This window comes from Ascaphus truei, chromosome 5 (assembly GCF_040206685.1).
Source record: "Ascaphus truei isolate aAscTru1 chromosome 5, aAscTru1.hap1, whole genome shotgun sequence".
In the NCBI taxonomy this organism is placed as follows: Eukaryota; Metazoa; Chordata; class Amphibia; order Anura; family Ascaphidae; genus Ascaphus; species Ascaphus truei.
The window spans coordinates 264,147,761-264,165,231 of record NC_134487.1 but is presented as its reverse complement, the minus strand read 5'-3'; the positions used below and the strand labels follow the sequence as shown (position 1 = coordinate 264,165,231).

Genomic DNA, 17,471 nt, shown 5'->3' with positions numbered 1-17,471 from the left:
TGGAAACATGACAGAAAATGCATTAAAAAGCAATTAGCAGCGCACACAGGATTCCAACAGTATATTACGTGTTTAGTGCACATAGATAGTTAATAAGAGGGAAGAGAAAACTGACAGATGTCTCATGCCGCAGAGTACTATTTTGAAAAGAGGCGACGCAGAGGTCAGCCAGTGAAGGACACATTGTATCAGATGGCAATGCCAGTGGCTGAATCATTTCAATGCTTCCCTTGCAGGGATTAAGATCTGAATTGAAGAAGTGATGGCAAGGAATCTGTCAAAGGAGGTCAACAATTAGAGGATTACAACAGCAGCAAACAAACAGGGGAGGTATGACTGTTTATCAAGGAAACGGCATTGACAATTTCAATATCAACAGCTACGTGACAAAAGCAGGACATGGAATTCAATTTATTACAAAGAGAAATAAAAAAAAGAAATTACCATGTTTTGCACAAAGCACCAGTCACCTACGAGCTGACAGAGAGGACTGCAAAACCAGTGGAAATGTGCTTGGCTGTGTAAGGGTCAGTGCAAACTGTACAGTCAAGGAAACCAACCATCTCAGCCCAACTACCTGCTGGGTTGTATTCAACCACCCCGCTGCTCGAGTGGCCTGCAATGCACTGCTTGTCCAGCAGTCAAGGTGTTACACAAATCAAACTAGACATGGTCTTGTCATGCATTAAAAAAAAATGTGCAACCCTTACAAACACCACATTCTTAGGAGGTCGAGTACGCAGAACTGGTTTCCGCAACAAACCATTTAGGCCAACGATGTTGTCTACATCTTTTTTCCGATTGCTATTTTAATAAAACGTTCACCTGTCTCCTTTATTAATTGGTCATTTGACAGGCAGGGGACATGAAAAAATGGCAGACGGCGCAGCAAAGACTAAGGGACTTATTGACATCAATGGAGAATTTCAGCTGAAAACCGCCTGATCGGCTGCTATGGCGAATATTGAAGGGGTAGAAAGGTAATATTAAAAAAAAGGAGTCACTGGCACAAATGAAAATAATTTTTTTTTTAACATTAAATTAACGTTAATGAATACTTCAGTTTGGTTTCATGTGACAATGCACTTTTGAAGGTCAATCACTAAAAAAAATATTGACAATTGTTTATTTGAACTGATGCTCAGAAAGAAATACATGGAGGGTAGTCTGACATTGGAACGTTTGATTGATCCAAAGTAGCTAAAATACGCTTTAAAGTACTGGTTGGTTCCACCCCAGTAATAAGGTAATTATATTTGTTCCTGTCTAAACACTTATAGGAACGGGCATAAAATACAAAGCAATAAGAGCAGTAAAACCCACCCTAAAATTTCTGGCTACAATGTTTGCAAACATCTCCAAGCAAACTAAAAATCAATAAAAATTACATGTACCTGTATGTTTTATTTTATTTAATTTTTAAGACTGCAACCACCTAGTTATGTACTATGAAACATATCAGTCACGTAGTGCCACATACAATTACATCTTTAAAATGTAGTTGTGGACATAAGTATAAAAAAACAAACAAGTTGTGTGTACACTAGGGAGAAAAATGCGTCCATTACAGCTGCTAAGTAAGTAACCGGGTCTGATAATGTTTCAAACCTTGGAAAAACCATAAACATATGCAAACGGAAATAAATAAATAAAAGCCCTTTTTAATTTTCCGCCTAGGTGATTCGTGCTGACCTACTCTGCAGAAGAGAAAGAATTATTGTCTTATGTAACAGGCGAATTGCTATCATAGTTCATTACCAAAATGGTCAGGGCTGGATTTTATTAATGTTTATCAACACAAAAATGTACCCAGCGCAAGGCCAGTGAAGCAAACGCTGACAAATATTATAGAGCGGAGGAGAGATTTACATGGCAAAGGGAAGGGGAAATTGTTTCCCGTAAAAAGCGTTCGGCTCCAGACTTCTCACAATAGATGGCTGTAATGAAAATCAGCAGGCGTGACAGTGGCAGTGAATTTATTTTAAAAGCGTGTGTGGGGGGGTGGAGCACGGAGGCTGAAGACACGGGTCATTTGCAACTAATTTAAGGTTGTTTTTGCCTTTCATTGCATTTTAAACTCGACGGAAGAAAAGAAACAAAGCTTATTTATTTCGATCGGTGGCAATACGGGAGTGCCCATATTATGCACTCCGACAGCTAGTCCAAAAGGGCAAAAATGTTTAAAGTCCTTGGAGAACAAGTTCTGTGCGGGAAAATTATTAAAACCAATAATAACAACAAAAAATACATAGAATAGCCAATAACTTGAAGCCCTTCTTTGTTTTCTTCGCACCCATCTTGTGTTTCCCAGCAAACCGTTAGCCAGCTGGTATGGAGGAAACATGCAGAAATAGGAAGCTGCATTCCATGTTAGCAGTATACACACATCTGTCCTGTTGGTCAATGCCTTCAAAATCTTGCTGTGCAGGAGCTCACCTATTATTTATATTGTTTAACAATAAAACAGTCCTTTTATATTAAAACAAAGCTTTGATGGTTAATATAACAGCTCCCTTAAGGGATTCTAAAACATAACTTAATAGTACGCCATCTTTTACACATGTTTTTTGTTGTTGCCGACTGCCTGTTTATCTATTTGTGGTTTTGTTAGGCTCTTTGTCAGCATTATAAATGGATAGTATTTCTTTAAATGTGGGCCCCGGTTTTGGTAGCTTTCCCATTCGTAACTGTAAAAAAACAAAACAAAAAAAACGTACTTGTTGCATCAATTCACAGTATTGGCCGATAAGTCTTAAGCATCTTCGCAAACATTCCCATAATCCTCTGCTGTAAGCCAATGCCAAGGGAGGCATATCACACAAAGGTGATTATTTTTTAAAAAGCTCTGTTTCCATATAAAAAGACAAATTTTTATAGGAAAAATAGTGAAAAATTGGCCACTTCGTGGCAGCTATGAGACTAATGCTTTAAGGTTGCATCAATTATTCTTTTTGGACGAACCAAAGCCTGAGAATCCCATGACTGCAGCCATTTCGTCATCTTCTTCAAATGCAAGATCTTCCTCTGCCTTCCGTTTCTTCTCCCTCTGCTTCTCTTTTTTATAGGCTCGCGCTTTTTCCTCCTAAAGAGAGCAAGACAAAAAAAAAAAAAAAAAAGTGTCAATTACAGATCTGCTAAACCCCAAATATTTATTGGCACTGAGGAAACTTAGGCTTGTAATATAGTGCGCGCGCTACAGTGTCGATGATAATTGCAGGGTGCGACACTGACGTTGCTATACTTGAGATGCGCCCGCGCATGGCCGTGAGCTTTGGCGCGGCAAATCTGTGGAAATACAAGAAATGTGTATTTCCGCGATGCTGCCACACCACGTGAAGCTGCGAGCCAATCACAGCGCGGTCTAGCGTTGTGACGGCCGAGCCACGCTCCCTAGCCCTATATAAAGTAAACGCATGCGCCATGTGCATGCACACCAGTGCGTACTATATTGCAAGCCTAATAAAAAACAATATTGATCAGATCACAAAGAGAACACACTAGCTGTGGATGTGAATGTTACATTGGCCTTGCATAAAGTAATGTGTCCGAGCGCCTAAATTATTATATCGAGACACTGGAATTTGAAGTCGTGCCTGCTATATAAATCTTGATAAAGTATGTGTGTCCAATCAGTTTTTCTCAGCAGCCTTTGCAAGAACTGGAATGTTATTTGCGAGGCTCCTTTCTAGATTATATTTAAAAGTTCTGCTGCGATATCCACTGATCAAATTACCATGAAAACCATGTTTTTTTTGTAGGGTGTCTACTGTTGAAATAGTACAAAATCCATGATAGATCTCAACTTCACAATAAGGTGCCACTGAAATATTAAAGCTATATTAAAAATAATTAGCATGTGTACCAGGAGGTCTATGAGATTTAGGGAGAATGCCCCTGCCAGGCAAAACAAATGCATTAGAAAAAAGGTGACTTCCAAAGCGCTTGGAGTTACTGGTCACAGGTCCAATGTAAAAATTGCTTGGGCATGACCATTTCACAAGGCTTGTTCTACCTTTATCATAAGTATGATTAAAGCTTCAATCCACTCAGTTTCCTACACTGGAGATTAAAAAAAGTTAAAGCATTCTGCCATCCAACACATTCTCAAACAATTAAACATTAGTTTTCGCATATTAGGCCTTGATTGCAACATTTCAAAAAATGTACATGTGTTCTGGTGTTTTCAGCCCAACACCATGAAATTTTGCACGCAAAATCATTTCATGGAGATCTAGCTAGTGGGTCAAACCTTGGAAACAAAGAAAGTTACAAGCGTTTCAAGAGTGAGTCCGTCCAAACATTCTTCTTAATCTAGAGGGTTTTAAAAAATTGAGAAGCAGAAACTATTGTAACGGTTGTTTAGGGCTTATTCGGTTACACTGGATGTTTAAGTTGTGATATTTATGACAGCATAGTCAAGGTCAGTGTTTCTCAACTGTCTTTGGGTATCCCAGTCAGACCATGTTTTGCAGATCAACACCCACACATTTGCATACATGTGTGCTTAGTAATTCATTACTCGTAAAACCGTGTCTGGATGGTGTTTCAAGAGGAACGGAGACACCCATGACCAGGTGATCTAATAAGTATCCTGACTGGCAGAGTAAAATCCCATCTCTGAACCATTCATGCACCACCTTTCTAAGCATATCTATTCATTTGATATTTCTTGCTAAATCTCCATACCTCCTCCCGGAGCTCTTTCATTCTCTCCTCAAAGTCATAGTCCTTTTGTTTTTCCTCCATCTTCTTCTTGTTTACTTCAAATCGTTTCTTAACTTGATCCAACGTGGAACGCTCTACTCTCATGGACATTCCCAAGTTCCTCTGATCTGAAATGTAAGAGCCATTTTTAAAGGCAATGGTGACATATTTATTAAACTGTCCTTAAATCCTGGATGTGTCTGGAATGCATTTCAGAATAATATCCTTCAGAGATCTTCATCTGAAAGTTTTCTGTAAAAATATCTTTTGTTTAAAGAATAAACAGTAGAAACCAAGATTGCATCTGCTAGAACTTCTGCTTCACCATAATCTATGCATTACAATGCAGACTACCAACGTAATCATTTTCTTCTACCCTTGTTTATCAGATAGCTGGGGGACCTACCGACCAAATAAATGTAAATGCTCATTATTTTTCCATAAAGACCACCATGGGACTCGAGACGCATCCTTTATTAGAAGATGTAAAAGATGATTTAAAAAATATATATAAATCCCGTCTCTTGACAAGGTGCAATCCTACCCGAAATGAACTACAAGATGAACACATCAACTGAAAGAATGGCCAAGTATAAATACTACCCTCATTTTTCCCCAATGTATCATGGATAATCTGTGGTTGTCATTTCCTCGCCCAGAATCCCTTGCTTGTCCCATCACCCCAGCATATTCCATCTGCCTCCCAGATGAGAGCAGTGACCTCACAGTGACTAAAGCTTCAGCTAATCTATATTTTCAGAAGGATTTTTGCCTACAAAAGGAAGTTTAGGAAATTCCCGAAGGAACAATAGTTTTGTGAAGATCGTAGAGGGGAATGCACCTTTAAATTGGGAGGCCATTTCTAAAAATGTACCTCTTCAATAACGGTTTCCATAAAAGCAACTAAATGGGGCTTAGCCTATAAAAGTATTGACATTATTAACACACCAACTATTGACCATTACAAGGGAGAACATGCTTAAAGAATAAGGTCAGACTGGTTACTGAGAAGTAAGTAATGACTGTTCCATCTGATAAAAAGCAGCATATATGCCTGCACTGCCTGCAAACTTCAATGTCAAAACGCTCTCATCTCATGTAAAGAAATCACTAGTGCATGAACACAAGCCATAAGCTGTGAAACGAAGCGACCTATAGAGAGCTGGATATATGTACTCTACCAAAGGATGCAGAGTGCCCTTTATTTTATAGGTGCAATCCCAAACAGGTAAAAAGATTTTTATATAATTAGTGCAACAGGCTTCCTTAGAAAGATTCAATCATCCTGAGAACAACAAATATTTCACTTATTGGGATCCTGTGAATTTTTTTTATTTTTTCCATTATTTAGTGCCTGTTACATTCAGATCAGCTTCTGTTTATCCGTTTGTTAGCAAAGTAAATGTGTCAAAACAGACATGCAATTTACCATGGCAATGTTAAAATAAAATTACCTACACTTGTCCGATTTATTTTTTAATTGAATCAGTTACTGTATAACTTATTAAAATGCTACTGTTCTTAGTTCACTTACATCCTAGGATGGAAAACGCAAGTTAGACATGTTAGACTTGTTCTTGAGGTCTTTGATGATTTGGTAACTTCAATGTAGATGAAAGGCCACATTAATAATTATATCCAATAAACCCAATATTTTCTTCTGGAACTAATGGGTGAATTTCCTATTATTAAACAGGTTTAAAAAAATCAAAGTATTTCTTTAAACACAATTGACAACTCTGTTATACACAGTATATTTGGAAGCTATAGAAAAGTCTAGCCCCAAAATGCAGGGGTCCACTTAAGAGCACACATAGCTATAAAAAAAACAACAGGTAAAACCTACCTTTTAATGGCCTAATAAAATAATCCTAACTATTTAAAATAATTACTATTGGATTGATGGAGTAATTCATTAACAGTGTGAGGAGGAAGACGAGAGGGGAGTATAAACTATATTGATCAGACAGGGAGCCGAGTTAGAATAGATAGCTCAATATAAATGTCCCACTGGGTGGGGTGTGACAATTAGTCTCCCATACCCATTAATTACCTCCTAGATAGACAGTGGCAATGTGAAATCAAATGCTGAATTAGCATAGCTGAGATAGTATGTTGCACGGAGATAAGATATGCCAGTGAGAGAATAATTATTCTAAATCTACAGCATTACCCAGTGGATCAACAGTCCATCTACAAGCTAGATTTACTGCTTTCTATTGTGACCAAGAAAGAAAAGTATAACATTGCTATCATTTCAACAGACTGAAATGAGATCAGTTCTGTATATGGGCGAGTATTGATAGAAAGCAATGTGAGCTAAGGTCTTCTAAGAAAGCAGCGAGTAGCCAAAACTACAGTTTCAGTAGTGATAACAAATCAATTGACCTTTATGGATTGATGGGTCAATACTTCTTCACTGACAGATCCTGTGCGGTGCACCTTATGACATCATACTAGCTCCACACAGGCTCTCAATGGAGGAAGGGAGACTACTGTTGTTGTAGCAAAATCGCTGCATTAGTAACAGCAAGTGATTTGATACTTTGTTAGCGATGGTTCTACTTGAGGGTCTATATTAGCAACAGTTACTTAGTTTCAGTTATCTGAACTATTCAGTATTGCCAGAGTGATTACTACAAACCATCTACTTCACTGTTTTCTTTCTGTGATCTTTGCCACCATTGAAAAGCACTCGCCATAACCACAGCACATATCTGATTTCAGGTTTGTGGTTGGCTAATAGTGCAGGCTTCATCCTTTTCTATCACATTGAAAATCCATATAGAGAACAGTGTATACAACCATCAATCCATACAGGTCAATTGATTTGTTATCACTACTGAAACTGTAGTCTTGGATACTCGCTGCTTTCTTAGAAGACCTTAGCTCACATTGCTTTCTATCAATACTCGCCCATATACAGAACTGATCTCATTTCAGTCTGTAGAAATTATAGCAATGTTATACTTTTCATTCTTGGTCACAATAGCAAGCCGTAAATCTAGCTTGTAGATGGACTGTTGATCCACTGGGTAATGCTGTAGATTTAGCATCATTATGCTCTCACTGGCATATCTTATCTCCGTGCAACATACAAGCTCAGCTATGCTAATTCAGCATTTGATTTCACATTGCCACTGTCTATCTAGGAGGTAATTAATGGGCATGGGAGACTAATTGTCACACCCCACCCAGTGGGACATCAATATTGAGCTACCTATTCTAGCTCGGCTCCCTGTCTGATCAAGGTGTTTTATACTCCCCTAGTTTGAGGGTTTATACTCCCCTCCCCTAGTTTGATCAAGATGGTTTATACTCCCCTCTCGTCTTCCGCACTTTTATTGAATTACTTCATCAATCCAGTAGTAATTATTTGAAATAGTTTGGCTTATTTTATTAGGCCTTTTAAAGGGTCACATTTTACCCGTTTTGATAGCTAGGTGTGCTCTTAAGTGGAACTCTGCATTTTGGAGCTAGTCTGTTCTACAGCCTCCAAATATTCTATGTATATGTATTCACATTAGGCCCTCAGATATACCCTTCTTCCTGCTTTATTGTATTCACAACTCTATTTTGTATACTGAAAGGTAGCAGTGGTGAGTTCCTTCTCTATTTGTACAACTGACAACTGTTTATTTAGCTCTCCCCCCCAAACTTGCTTATCCCAATGATGAAAACATGGTCAGTACCTTACAAAAATAAATGATAGTCCGGCAACATTGCAAAGGGAATCAAGTGAAAGGAGGAAAAAATATGCCCGAAAACATTTTACAAACGCTGTTATAAATTCAAATGCCGTGCGGCAAAACAGTTTAAGAACGTTTACATCAACGTATAATTTACGTTTTCAGGGAGCGGGATAGGCTTTGTGAATTTTGCACTGGTTGTTGGCAACGGAGGCAGAACATTGTTCTCTAAACCAGATAAAGTATTTTCTACCCACCCCTCGCCCACGCTGGCACATTGAAAGCACACTTACGTTTTTTGCCATTGATATGGTCCAAGAAGTTGATAGAGTCTTTTACTACGCAGTCACAAACATTGCAATAATAGCTGCAAAAAAAAAAAAAGATTTCATGTACTTTTTTTTTGGTCAATCCGGCACACATCCTTACACACTTTGGATATCCCCACTCCGATTGCATGTAACATTTCAAAGTATTTTGTGTATAAAGAATAATGCCAATACTAGGATGATACTTGGGTGCATCACATTTATCAGAAAAACAGCCATATTTCAGGTATGAAATGTTCTGAAATATTCTACTCAATGGATGGATGACTTTGTCCTATGCAATATACTGAAGATTTAACTTTGCTGGCCTCTCAGGTGTGCCTGGTTTTGCTATACATACTGATTGTTGTCTGAACTGTCACAATATTGGCCAAAGGATTCTCCTGGTGCAGCTGCCTGGCATTTACTTTTGTGTTTGATATTTGGAGAAGCTTGGTCTTTTCGAACGGATCAATGCATTTTTATTAGTTGTGTGTAACTAGACTTCACTGGTGTGGGTGAAGTCCTCTTATTGAGAAAGATAAATACATAGCTCGCGTCTTTAAAAAGGCAGAGTTTGGGACACTTAAGTGCGAAGGCCAACATTAACTAAGCAACCTCTGACCATAAGGCTTAGCACAGTATAGGAAGTCTCTACTTGAACATCTCAGAATTCATTTTTTTTCCAGTTTCTTTGCATTAACAGCACAATAAGGAAACAACACTATTGGGTTGTCAGACAGCGATGGACATTACTTTTCCTCTTCAAGTACAGTAATCACAGAAAACTATGCCAAACAGTGGAATGGTCATATAAAATATTAAATCTATACACATATAAAAACAACCAATTTACAGATATTAGTCACGGGAAAAGCTCACTGCAAAGAATGTACTTAAAATCTGCATTATCACTAGAAACTACAGTCGTCTTAAGTTCTGGGTTCTCTAAATTCCTGAAGAGACCAACAACACCACCGTCTAGTAACCAATCTTGTTTGTGAGGGTGTGTCTACATATCTACAGGATGTTGGGCAGCAACTACTCAACTGCACCAATCCTAGGACATTTGGTCGCAGCCGTCTCGCCTCTAAGGTAAGCCACTAACCTTAGCCCTTACCCTAAAACAACCAGATCGTAACCCATAATACCAATGCTACCTCCTACCCAAAAACCTTAACCGAAAACCCCTAACCACGAAAACCCCTTCAATTAACCACCTACACTAACCGCTAAAACCCCAAAAGGTAACCCTCTATCCTAAAACGTAACCTCTCGTCAAAGCAGCCGGCAGCGGCAGGTCCAGCAGTGGAGCGGCGGTGGAGGGCCCCCCTGCAGCCAAACGCCAACAGGGAGTTCGTCGCACCGAGCCGGCCACGACCAAAATGTCCCATTATGCTAATCCAATGGCGTTCGGTATCGATGGGCTTTAAACAGCTTTATAAAAAAAAAATATCAAGGTGGTCAAGGTTTAAGGCCGTATTCTATATACTTCAAAGAGGCTGTTTACAGCCATAAATTCACAGACTTCATTGGGAATTTCAGCCTAATACGTTCAAAGAACGGTCACTTCGCAGTACGTGGAAGTTACCCTGTAGGTGTTTAAGGGCCATAAACAGGTCAGGTTTTTGTAGAAAAACATAGCTCAGCAACTTGCCTGGAGCTGGGTTAATTATAGAAGTCTTTAAACCCTAGCCTGTTGAGGACTGAGTTTGGACCACTCTGTGTTAGATCATGTCATAATTAGTCACTACCTGCACTACAACTCACAAAAGCACCCAAACCTCACTCCAAAGAACAAGTAAACGTCTGTCGGATGGGCATCTTCCATTTGTTACTACCTTGGGATACACACACACACACACACACCTGCAAAGAGCCAAACCCAACATGGTCTGTTTGGGAATGTTTCCAATTCAATTTTCTTAAACAATGATGTGAGGTGCCAATAGTGTACAGAATATTTAGGGGCCCATGTGACAAGGAAAAATATACATACTTATATATTTTGACCTTTAAACTGATGCAGAGGCACCCATCTCTCAGCATCAAGATATGAAGGGTTCTTGCCCTGATTTCAACTGTGAGCAATTCGGTGCATTTAATATTTAATAAGTTACAAAACAATGGAATAGATCAATTGTCTACATAAGAAGTCTACCACATTTGATGTGAAAAAAAAAACAACTGGTTACCTTAATAAGCAAAACTACCGACTGATGCAGGCACCGGAAAAAGAAACTATGGTACTTAGCAAGTTTCTACACACTTCAGGGTGGATTCCTTCTTTAACATTCTGCTTCCTGTCAAAATTCTGACTAACTGCCATATTTTGTTCAGGATTGAAACCAGGGGGGCAGCTTCCAGTGCTGCACTATTTTCGAGTATGGGGTCAACAGTTTTAGACATACTTAATGGTGAAGTTCCCAGTATTACTTACTGGTTTTAAAGGGGATTTAAATGGCCATCCAATAGGAAGCCACAGCCGATAATGTTGCAGGTTCCTACTGGAATGAGATTTGGCAGTCATTTTGTTTCCCCTTGGGGAGAATTAAACCCTGTAACTTCATCGGTAAGTATCTCGCGAACTGTAGGGTCCCCAAGAGCTGAAAATTGTGGTGTTTCACTGTTGGGGACCCCCCAATACCAAACTGTAAATAAATGGGGGGGTACCAAATAAGTAGGTACTTAAATCCTGTTCCTTTAATTTCATGGGAGGAATGGTTTTTAATTTTTACCTATATTCAGACAACTTACATTATGAAGAGACTTTAGTCCCTATTTAATATTCTGTACATTTGCATGGAGCAGGATCCATTCCCAGCCCACTGAATAGGGCAAGGACGGCCAACTCCAGTCCTCAAGTGCCACCAACAGGTAAGGTTTTATGGCTATCCCTGTTTCAGCACAGGTGGCTTAGGCTGAGATTATAGTGCCGGCAACGGCGACGCCCCCGGTCGCCGCTAGCGAAAGTTGCATTTGTTTTCGAGCGACGTCACGTCGCCGGCACTATAAGCTCAGCCTTAATCTTGGAATAGGGCATCTGGTTCCATCCATCCTTCCGAGCATGTTAATCCATATTCTTACCCTCCCATCTCCGACTGTGGGGTCGTCTTCGTGATGACAATGGTTTTTCCCAGCTTGGACTCCAAATCCACCTTGTAGTCTCGGTGCCGGAGAAGTTCTCTCTTGATGGGGGGTTGCAAGGGCTTGCCTAGAAATGAATGCCCAAAGGGTTAAATCTTTAAAAACTGTCAATCAGAAACGACAGCAAACTGAGTGTAGTCTAACACAACACTCAAATAACTCCATTTATACATCTATTCCAACGACCGATTATTTGAACCGTATTTAAAAGTTTGCCACCAATAGCGAGAATCATTATGCATGATTTGCATATAACGGGGTTATTTACTTAAGACTCCTGGCTGCAAAATTGGGTAAAGGCAGTGCAAAGAATTACAACAGGTTTATGAAAGGAAAGACCAATTGTCTTTGTACTGGTATTGCCAAAGTGAGGCAGCAGGGAGATATTATTTATTAGACCCCTCGGTGGTCATACTGTACATGATACTGCCAAGCTGACACTTCCCCCTAAAAGTAGAGTGCCAAGGTCAAGTATCTATGATCCTTTTTTAAGAGCACGTAAATCATTTTTCACAGTATTTATAGCAGAGGTGGGCAACCCTCTCGCCAAGCTCCACAAGTGGCGAATTGGCCATGAAATTGTGGCGAATTTGAGTTTGTAGAAACAACGAAGGGATGGGGAGTGATCACAGGACCATACCAATTGTATAATGTAATCAATTATGTAAGTGAGGTAATCAAAGAGATGGGTGCAAACTGTGAACTGAAAAGTGAACCAGAAAAAGGGAAGGGAAACACAAAATGGATGTGCGCCCTAAAAGAATTCACTTATATGCACACCAACCTAATGTAAAAATTAACTTTTAATAAGTGTCTTAAAACATATATTACCAAAGTAATGTGCAATGTGGATTAAAAATATATTAAATCAGAAATATCTGGCATCCGTGTCTTTAATTATTAGGTCGTGCTGTCCCAGATATCCACTTAGTATTGATGGGATACTGAAGACAGAGGATGCTACGAGTCAGGGTGTTAACCCCTCTGGAGCAACGATGAGACCCAGTAGTGATAATAAACCAGGGCCCTTATTGCAGTGCGTAGCACTGGTCTAACTAGCAAGGAAGCTCTATCTGTGAACAATTATATATTATCACTACTGGGTCTCATCGTTGCTCCAGAGGGGTTAACACCCTGACTCCTAGCATCCTCGGTCTTCAGTATCCCATCAATACTAAGTGGATATCTGGGACAGCACGACCTAATAATTAAAGACACGGATGCCAGATATTTCTGATTTAATATATTTTTAATCCACATTGCACATTACTTTGGTAATATATGTTTTAAGACACTTATTAAAAGTTAATTTTTACATTAGGTTGGTGTGCATATAAGTGAATTCTTTTAGGGTGCACATCCATTTTGTGTTTCCCTTCCCTTTTTCGAATTTGAGTTTGCCAGCTCTCACAGTAAAATAAACTTTTTCCTGACGACGTGTGCTGGTTTCCGCTTTCCGAATTAGTCATTGACGCAACACAGCCACCCAATACTCCCCTCTGCATTCAGTTAGAGTCTAGACCCGACTTTGAACTGTTATTTTTTTATGGGAGCTAAAATTTGTAGTGACGCAAGTAAACGAAAAGCATGGTGTGGCGATTTTCACTTCATTCGCCACACCTGTGGCTACATTGAAAAATAGGTTGCCCACCTCTGATATATAGCATTTTTTTTTCCAGAAGTCTGCTTTCTGAGTTGCAAACTTAACAAGATAAATGCTCTTGATATGTACTTCAGTCGTGTTATTTTCATCTAGCCTGTGAGTAAGCAGTAGAACGTGGCCAAGTACTTGAAAACCCAGATGGTGGAGCGATTACTGATCTCTGCTCCGACTGCTAAAATGTCAGAAAATCATATGATGTTTGGTATCAAAAATATAATTATTCTCCTACAAGGAAATCACACACTGCCTTTGTGTTCTGGCAGTCACTCCCCCCTCCAAAAAAATTATATGAAGATATTTGTGGCAATTAGCATATTTCTCCCATAAGGAAATAACTATTAATCGGTAATATTAGGTCAAACTGAATTGCTCGAGAACTTCCTTTACACAATAAGTAGTTACTAACCATCTTTCTTTTCTCTTTCTTCTGTGATTCGCCTCTGTGCAAGTTTCTCATACTCATCCTTGTCCCACTTCCGACGGAAATCCGCATTTTTAGACTACAGAAAATAAAAATGTGTGGTCACTTTTCAGAAAACCAGGATTAAAAAAAAATAATAATAAATAAAAAGAGAACGCAAAACACACATGTAGGATGGAACTGGCCATATTTACCCTCTCATGCAGCCCCCACATCGTGAATGAAAACAAAGCAAAATTTTCAGAATTTTAAAGACTATTTTAAAACACATACGTCTTTTTTTTTTTTTAAATGCTATTTGCATAGTTTTAACCTATCAATCCCTTCAATACACCATCGACTGCAGCTTCCAATTTTCTTCTATTGCGAAAAAAACAGAACAAAAAAAAGTGTCCATTTAGCAAGCTCTAACATATCTCTTATTTAGCCAGCAATAATTTTCTCCCACATTATTAGGACCGAGACCATGCTGGTTAGTGTTAGATTGGCATAATAGCAGGACCGGACTTTCACCTACTGAGGCCCTAAGCAATGTGAAGTTTAAGAGGCCCGCAAAACGAAAAACATTATTCTGACTGAAGGGACAATTGAAAATGTTTACATGAAACTGAAATGAATGAAAGTATTATACTAGCATTGTTATATACAAAGATGACAGTGTGAAGCTAAAATGAACAGTGTTTGCACATCACTTTAATTTGAATATTAAAACATTTTCTCTCCTGATTTTGGGAGAGCAAATCATTGATCATGTCTTCAAATGATAAGCTATGTTTGTCACTTTCAATGCACATGATGCTTAAGGTCATATTTGAACGAAAACGTCCATATTTAGAGAGAATCTTTGGCGCGTATCTTTATTTATCATTCAATTATAAAACTTGAAATGCATTATTTTTGCTATTTTGAGGCCCCTCATATTCTGAGGCCCTAAACCAATGGTGTGCTAACTGGGGGGCGGGAGTGGTTGCAGAGGCCCTGCACTCTTCCCCAAGGCATTTAAATGAAATGGCTGGGGATCGTGTGAGGCCTCTGCAACACTATACTTACCGAGGTCTAGGCGCTCTGAGATGCGTCACCATGGCAACCCGGCGTCAAATGTCGCCACGGGGGTCATGTGACATCACACGTGGCAAATGACGCCGCGGTTCACGTGATATGACGTCACATCATCATTTGACGCAGGTCTAAGGTATGGAGGGAGGCGCGAGCATCCAGGCAGGCAAGACAGGAGGGCGCAGCAGTAAAAGTTTGTGCTCCCCTGCCCTAAGCTGTAGCCAAGTTGGCTTATTCGTAAATCCACCACTGCATAATAAGGTTAGGCTAACATATTACTGTAAGTGGTCGTATTATACGCCAGGCTAAAGGTTGAGCATGGGGTTCTCAACACCCCCCAACAGGACAGGTTTTCGGGATAATCAACTGATTGAGCCACCTGTGCTGAAACAGCGATATCCTTAAAACCTGACCTGTTGGAGTGTCTTGGACTGGAGTTGAGAACCCCTGGGTTAGGCTGAACAAGTCTTATTTATCCTGCTACCGGATAAACAACGCTCAACAAGTGCCTTATTTACCCGGCACACTGGGTAAATATCTTTTACCAAAACAGGAACCCCAAAATAATAGCTACAGGGGCTGTCTGACCACCAACCCCCAATGTTTTATAACCCATTTTAAACCCCAACATATAAATCCATACAGGAATTCTGCTGTTGGTTACTGTTGGTTATCACAGATGACAGCTGGGGTGGATAACACAGAACTACATGTACAAAAGATATACTCTTAAAACAGTAAAATAGGATTTACTTCAGTCAATATTTCTGTCCAGTACAGATGAGAAGAAAGACCTTTAGCAGGACAACACCAATAGCTATAGGATAAATCCTTTTTACTATTTAATAATCTCATTTGTACGCAGTATACATCCAGACCTTAAATTGCAGCTTCCATGGATAACATGTCTCTGCTGCCTAGAGTGACCTATTTATTATTTAACACAATCTGGCATATAAATATTCCAAAGATTATGGAGCCGTTATTAACGAGTTATTGGGAGGGAGGTGGGTTAAGTGTAAACACATCAGTGTTTCTACTGTCTGGGAAATTACACATTTGCTTGCAAATATATCCTATTGACCCGGTTAAAATTGAAAAAAAAATAATAGAAAACCAGTAAATTACAAAAAAAACAGTAAATCACAGGAAATATGGCCGTTTTACTTCTGCGCGTCCCGCTGCCGCATTGCTTAAGTGTGCATAGTCAACTTGCCTGCCCACCCAATGACAATTTAAGCGCATCGTAATTATGAATACTAATGTGACCTGAGTGTACATAGTGGTATGCAGGGGAAGGGGGAGGTCTGAGCTGTCACAAAGGAGGGCGAAAGAGTACCAGGGTCACAATAACCTTTTAGCTAAACATTTGATAAGGGATTTTACACAGGAAATTGTATTTCTTAAAGCAGCAATACTCCTTTAAAAAAAAAAAAAGCTATAGGATTAAAGAAGAGGTCACTGGAGTTGAACTGTGTTAATTTCAGTTCCGGGGACCCCCTGCTTCCAGAGATAATTAACTCCGTAGGGGGTGCCGGTAGCAGGTCTGACTGGGCTGAGAGGGGCTATCAAAATGGCGGCTTAAATGTCCCACATCATGCTGGCCAATAGGAAGCCATGAAGTCATCTCTTGCAACTTCCCATTGGCCTGCGTGACCAGGACCTTTAAACCCGTGGAGCCCCAACAGGCATCTCAAGAAGCAAGGGGTCATCAGAGCTGAAATTAATGGGGTTCCGTTCCAGAAACCCCCTGCTCCCACCTATTAAAAAAAAACATGTTTTGCTCCTTTAACTAGGATTTTGCAGGAAGGTTAGGATCAAAAATAGGAAACCCAACAAGTGGAAACCCTGCAACAGATACTCAACATCATCAGACCCTTCAGCATTTGGTGGATATAAAATAGGTACTGCTGTTCGTCTACTTGTGCTGGATGGAGGTTCTTCCAACTAATCGCTATGGATATCCCATAACCCACGCAGTTCAACACACACACAAACCTGTGTAATAGGTACAACTGGTCTTACAGAAGCCAGAAACATGCAGTGTGCCTGATAAATAAGTACAGCTGGGGGGCATGCACCACGTCACTGATGGTACTACATTTATTTCAATGAAGGTGCTGAGACCCACACCATCAGATGTTACCCTCAGACCCACACTCATCAGTGTTATAGGGGGAGGAAGGGCTGGGTTTAGGCTGCCGGAGACACAAGGCGGAAACCCCCTGAGAAGCTTCCATTAAACAGGCCTCCCTCACTCCCCTTAACCCCCATTACTCGCGAAGCAACACGCTGCTGACGCTCCCAGCAACCGGCACCGATAACATAGAGCCCGGCGCCACAACTCACCCCGCTGCCCGACGCCATCTTGGTGATCTGACGCTACTGCCCGTCGCGCGGAATGACGTCACCGCGGAAGCTCCTCTGCGGTCACCATGGAAACACTTCCTCCCCTCCCAGTCGAACAAAAATCGAGCCTTCCC

General features: G+C 40.1%; 1 protein-coding gene across 2 annotated transcripts; it reads right to left on the bottom strand.

The window, feature by feature from the left end:
- Positions 1–326: 326 nt before the first annotated feature.
- Positions 327–17,467, bottom strand: ZMAT2 (zinc finger matrin-type 2). Of its 2 annotated transcripts, XM_075601971.1 has the most exons (7): positions 17,338–17,467; positions 13,918–14,011; positions 11,789–11,915; positions 8,687–8,760; positions 4,687–4,832; positions 2,962–3,082; positions 327–2,687 (listed from the first exon to the last, which is right to left on the bottom strand). In XM_075601971.1, the coding sequence occupies exons 1-7, from the start codon at positions 17,353–17,355 to the stop codon at positions 2,647–2,649; spliced, it is 621 nt and encodes a 206-aa protein (XP_075458086.1). In that variant the 5' UTR covers positions 17,356–17,467; the 3' UTR covers positions 327–2,646. The 2 variants fall into 2 exon arrangements, with proteins under 2 accessions (XP_075458086.1, XP_075458087.1); XM_075601972.1 differs by having other exon boundaries at positions 327–3,082.
- Between the last annotated feature and the right edge of the window lie 4 nt (positions 17,468–17,471).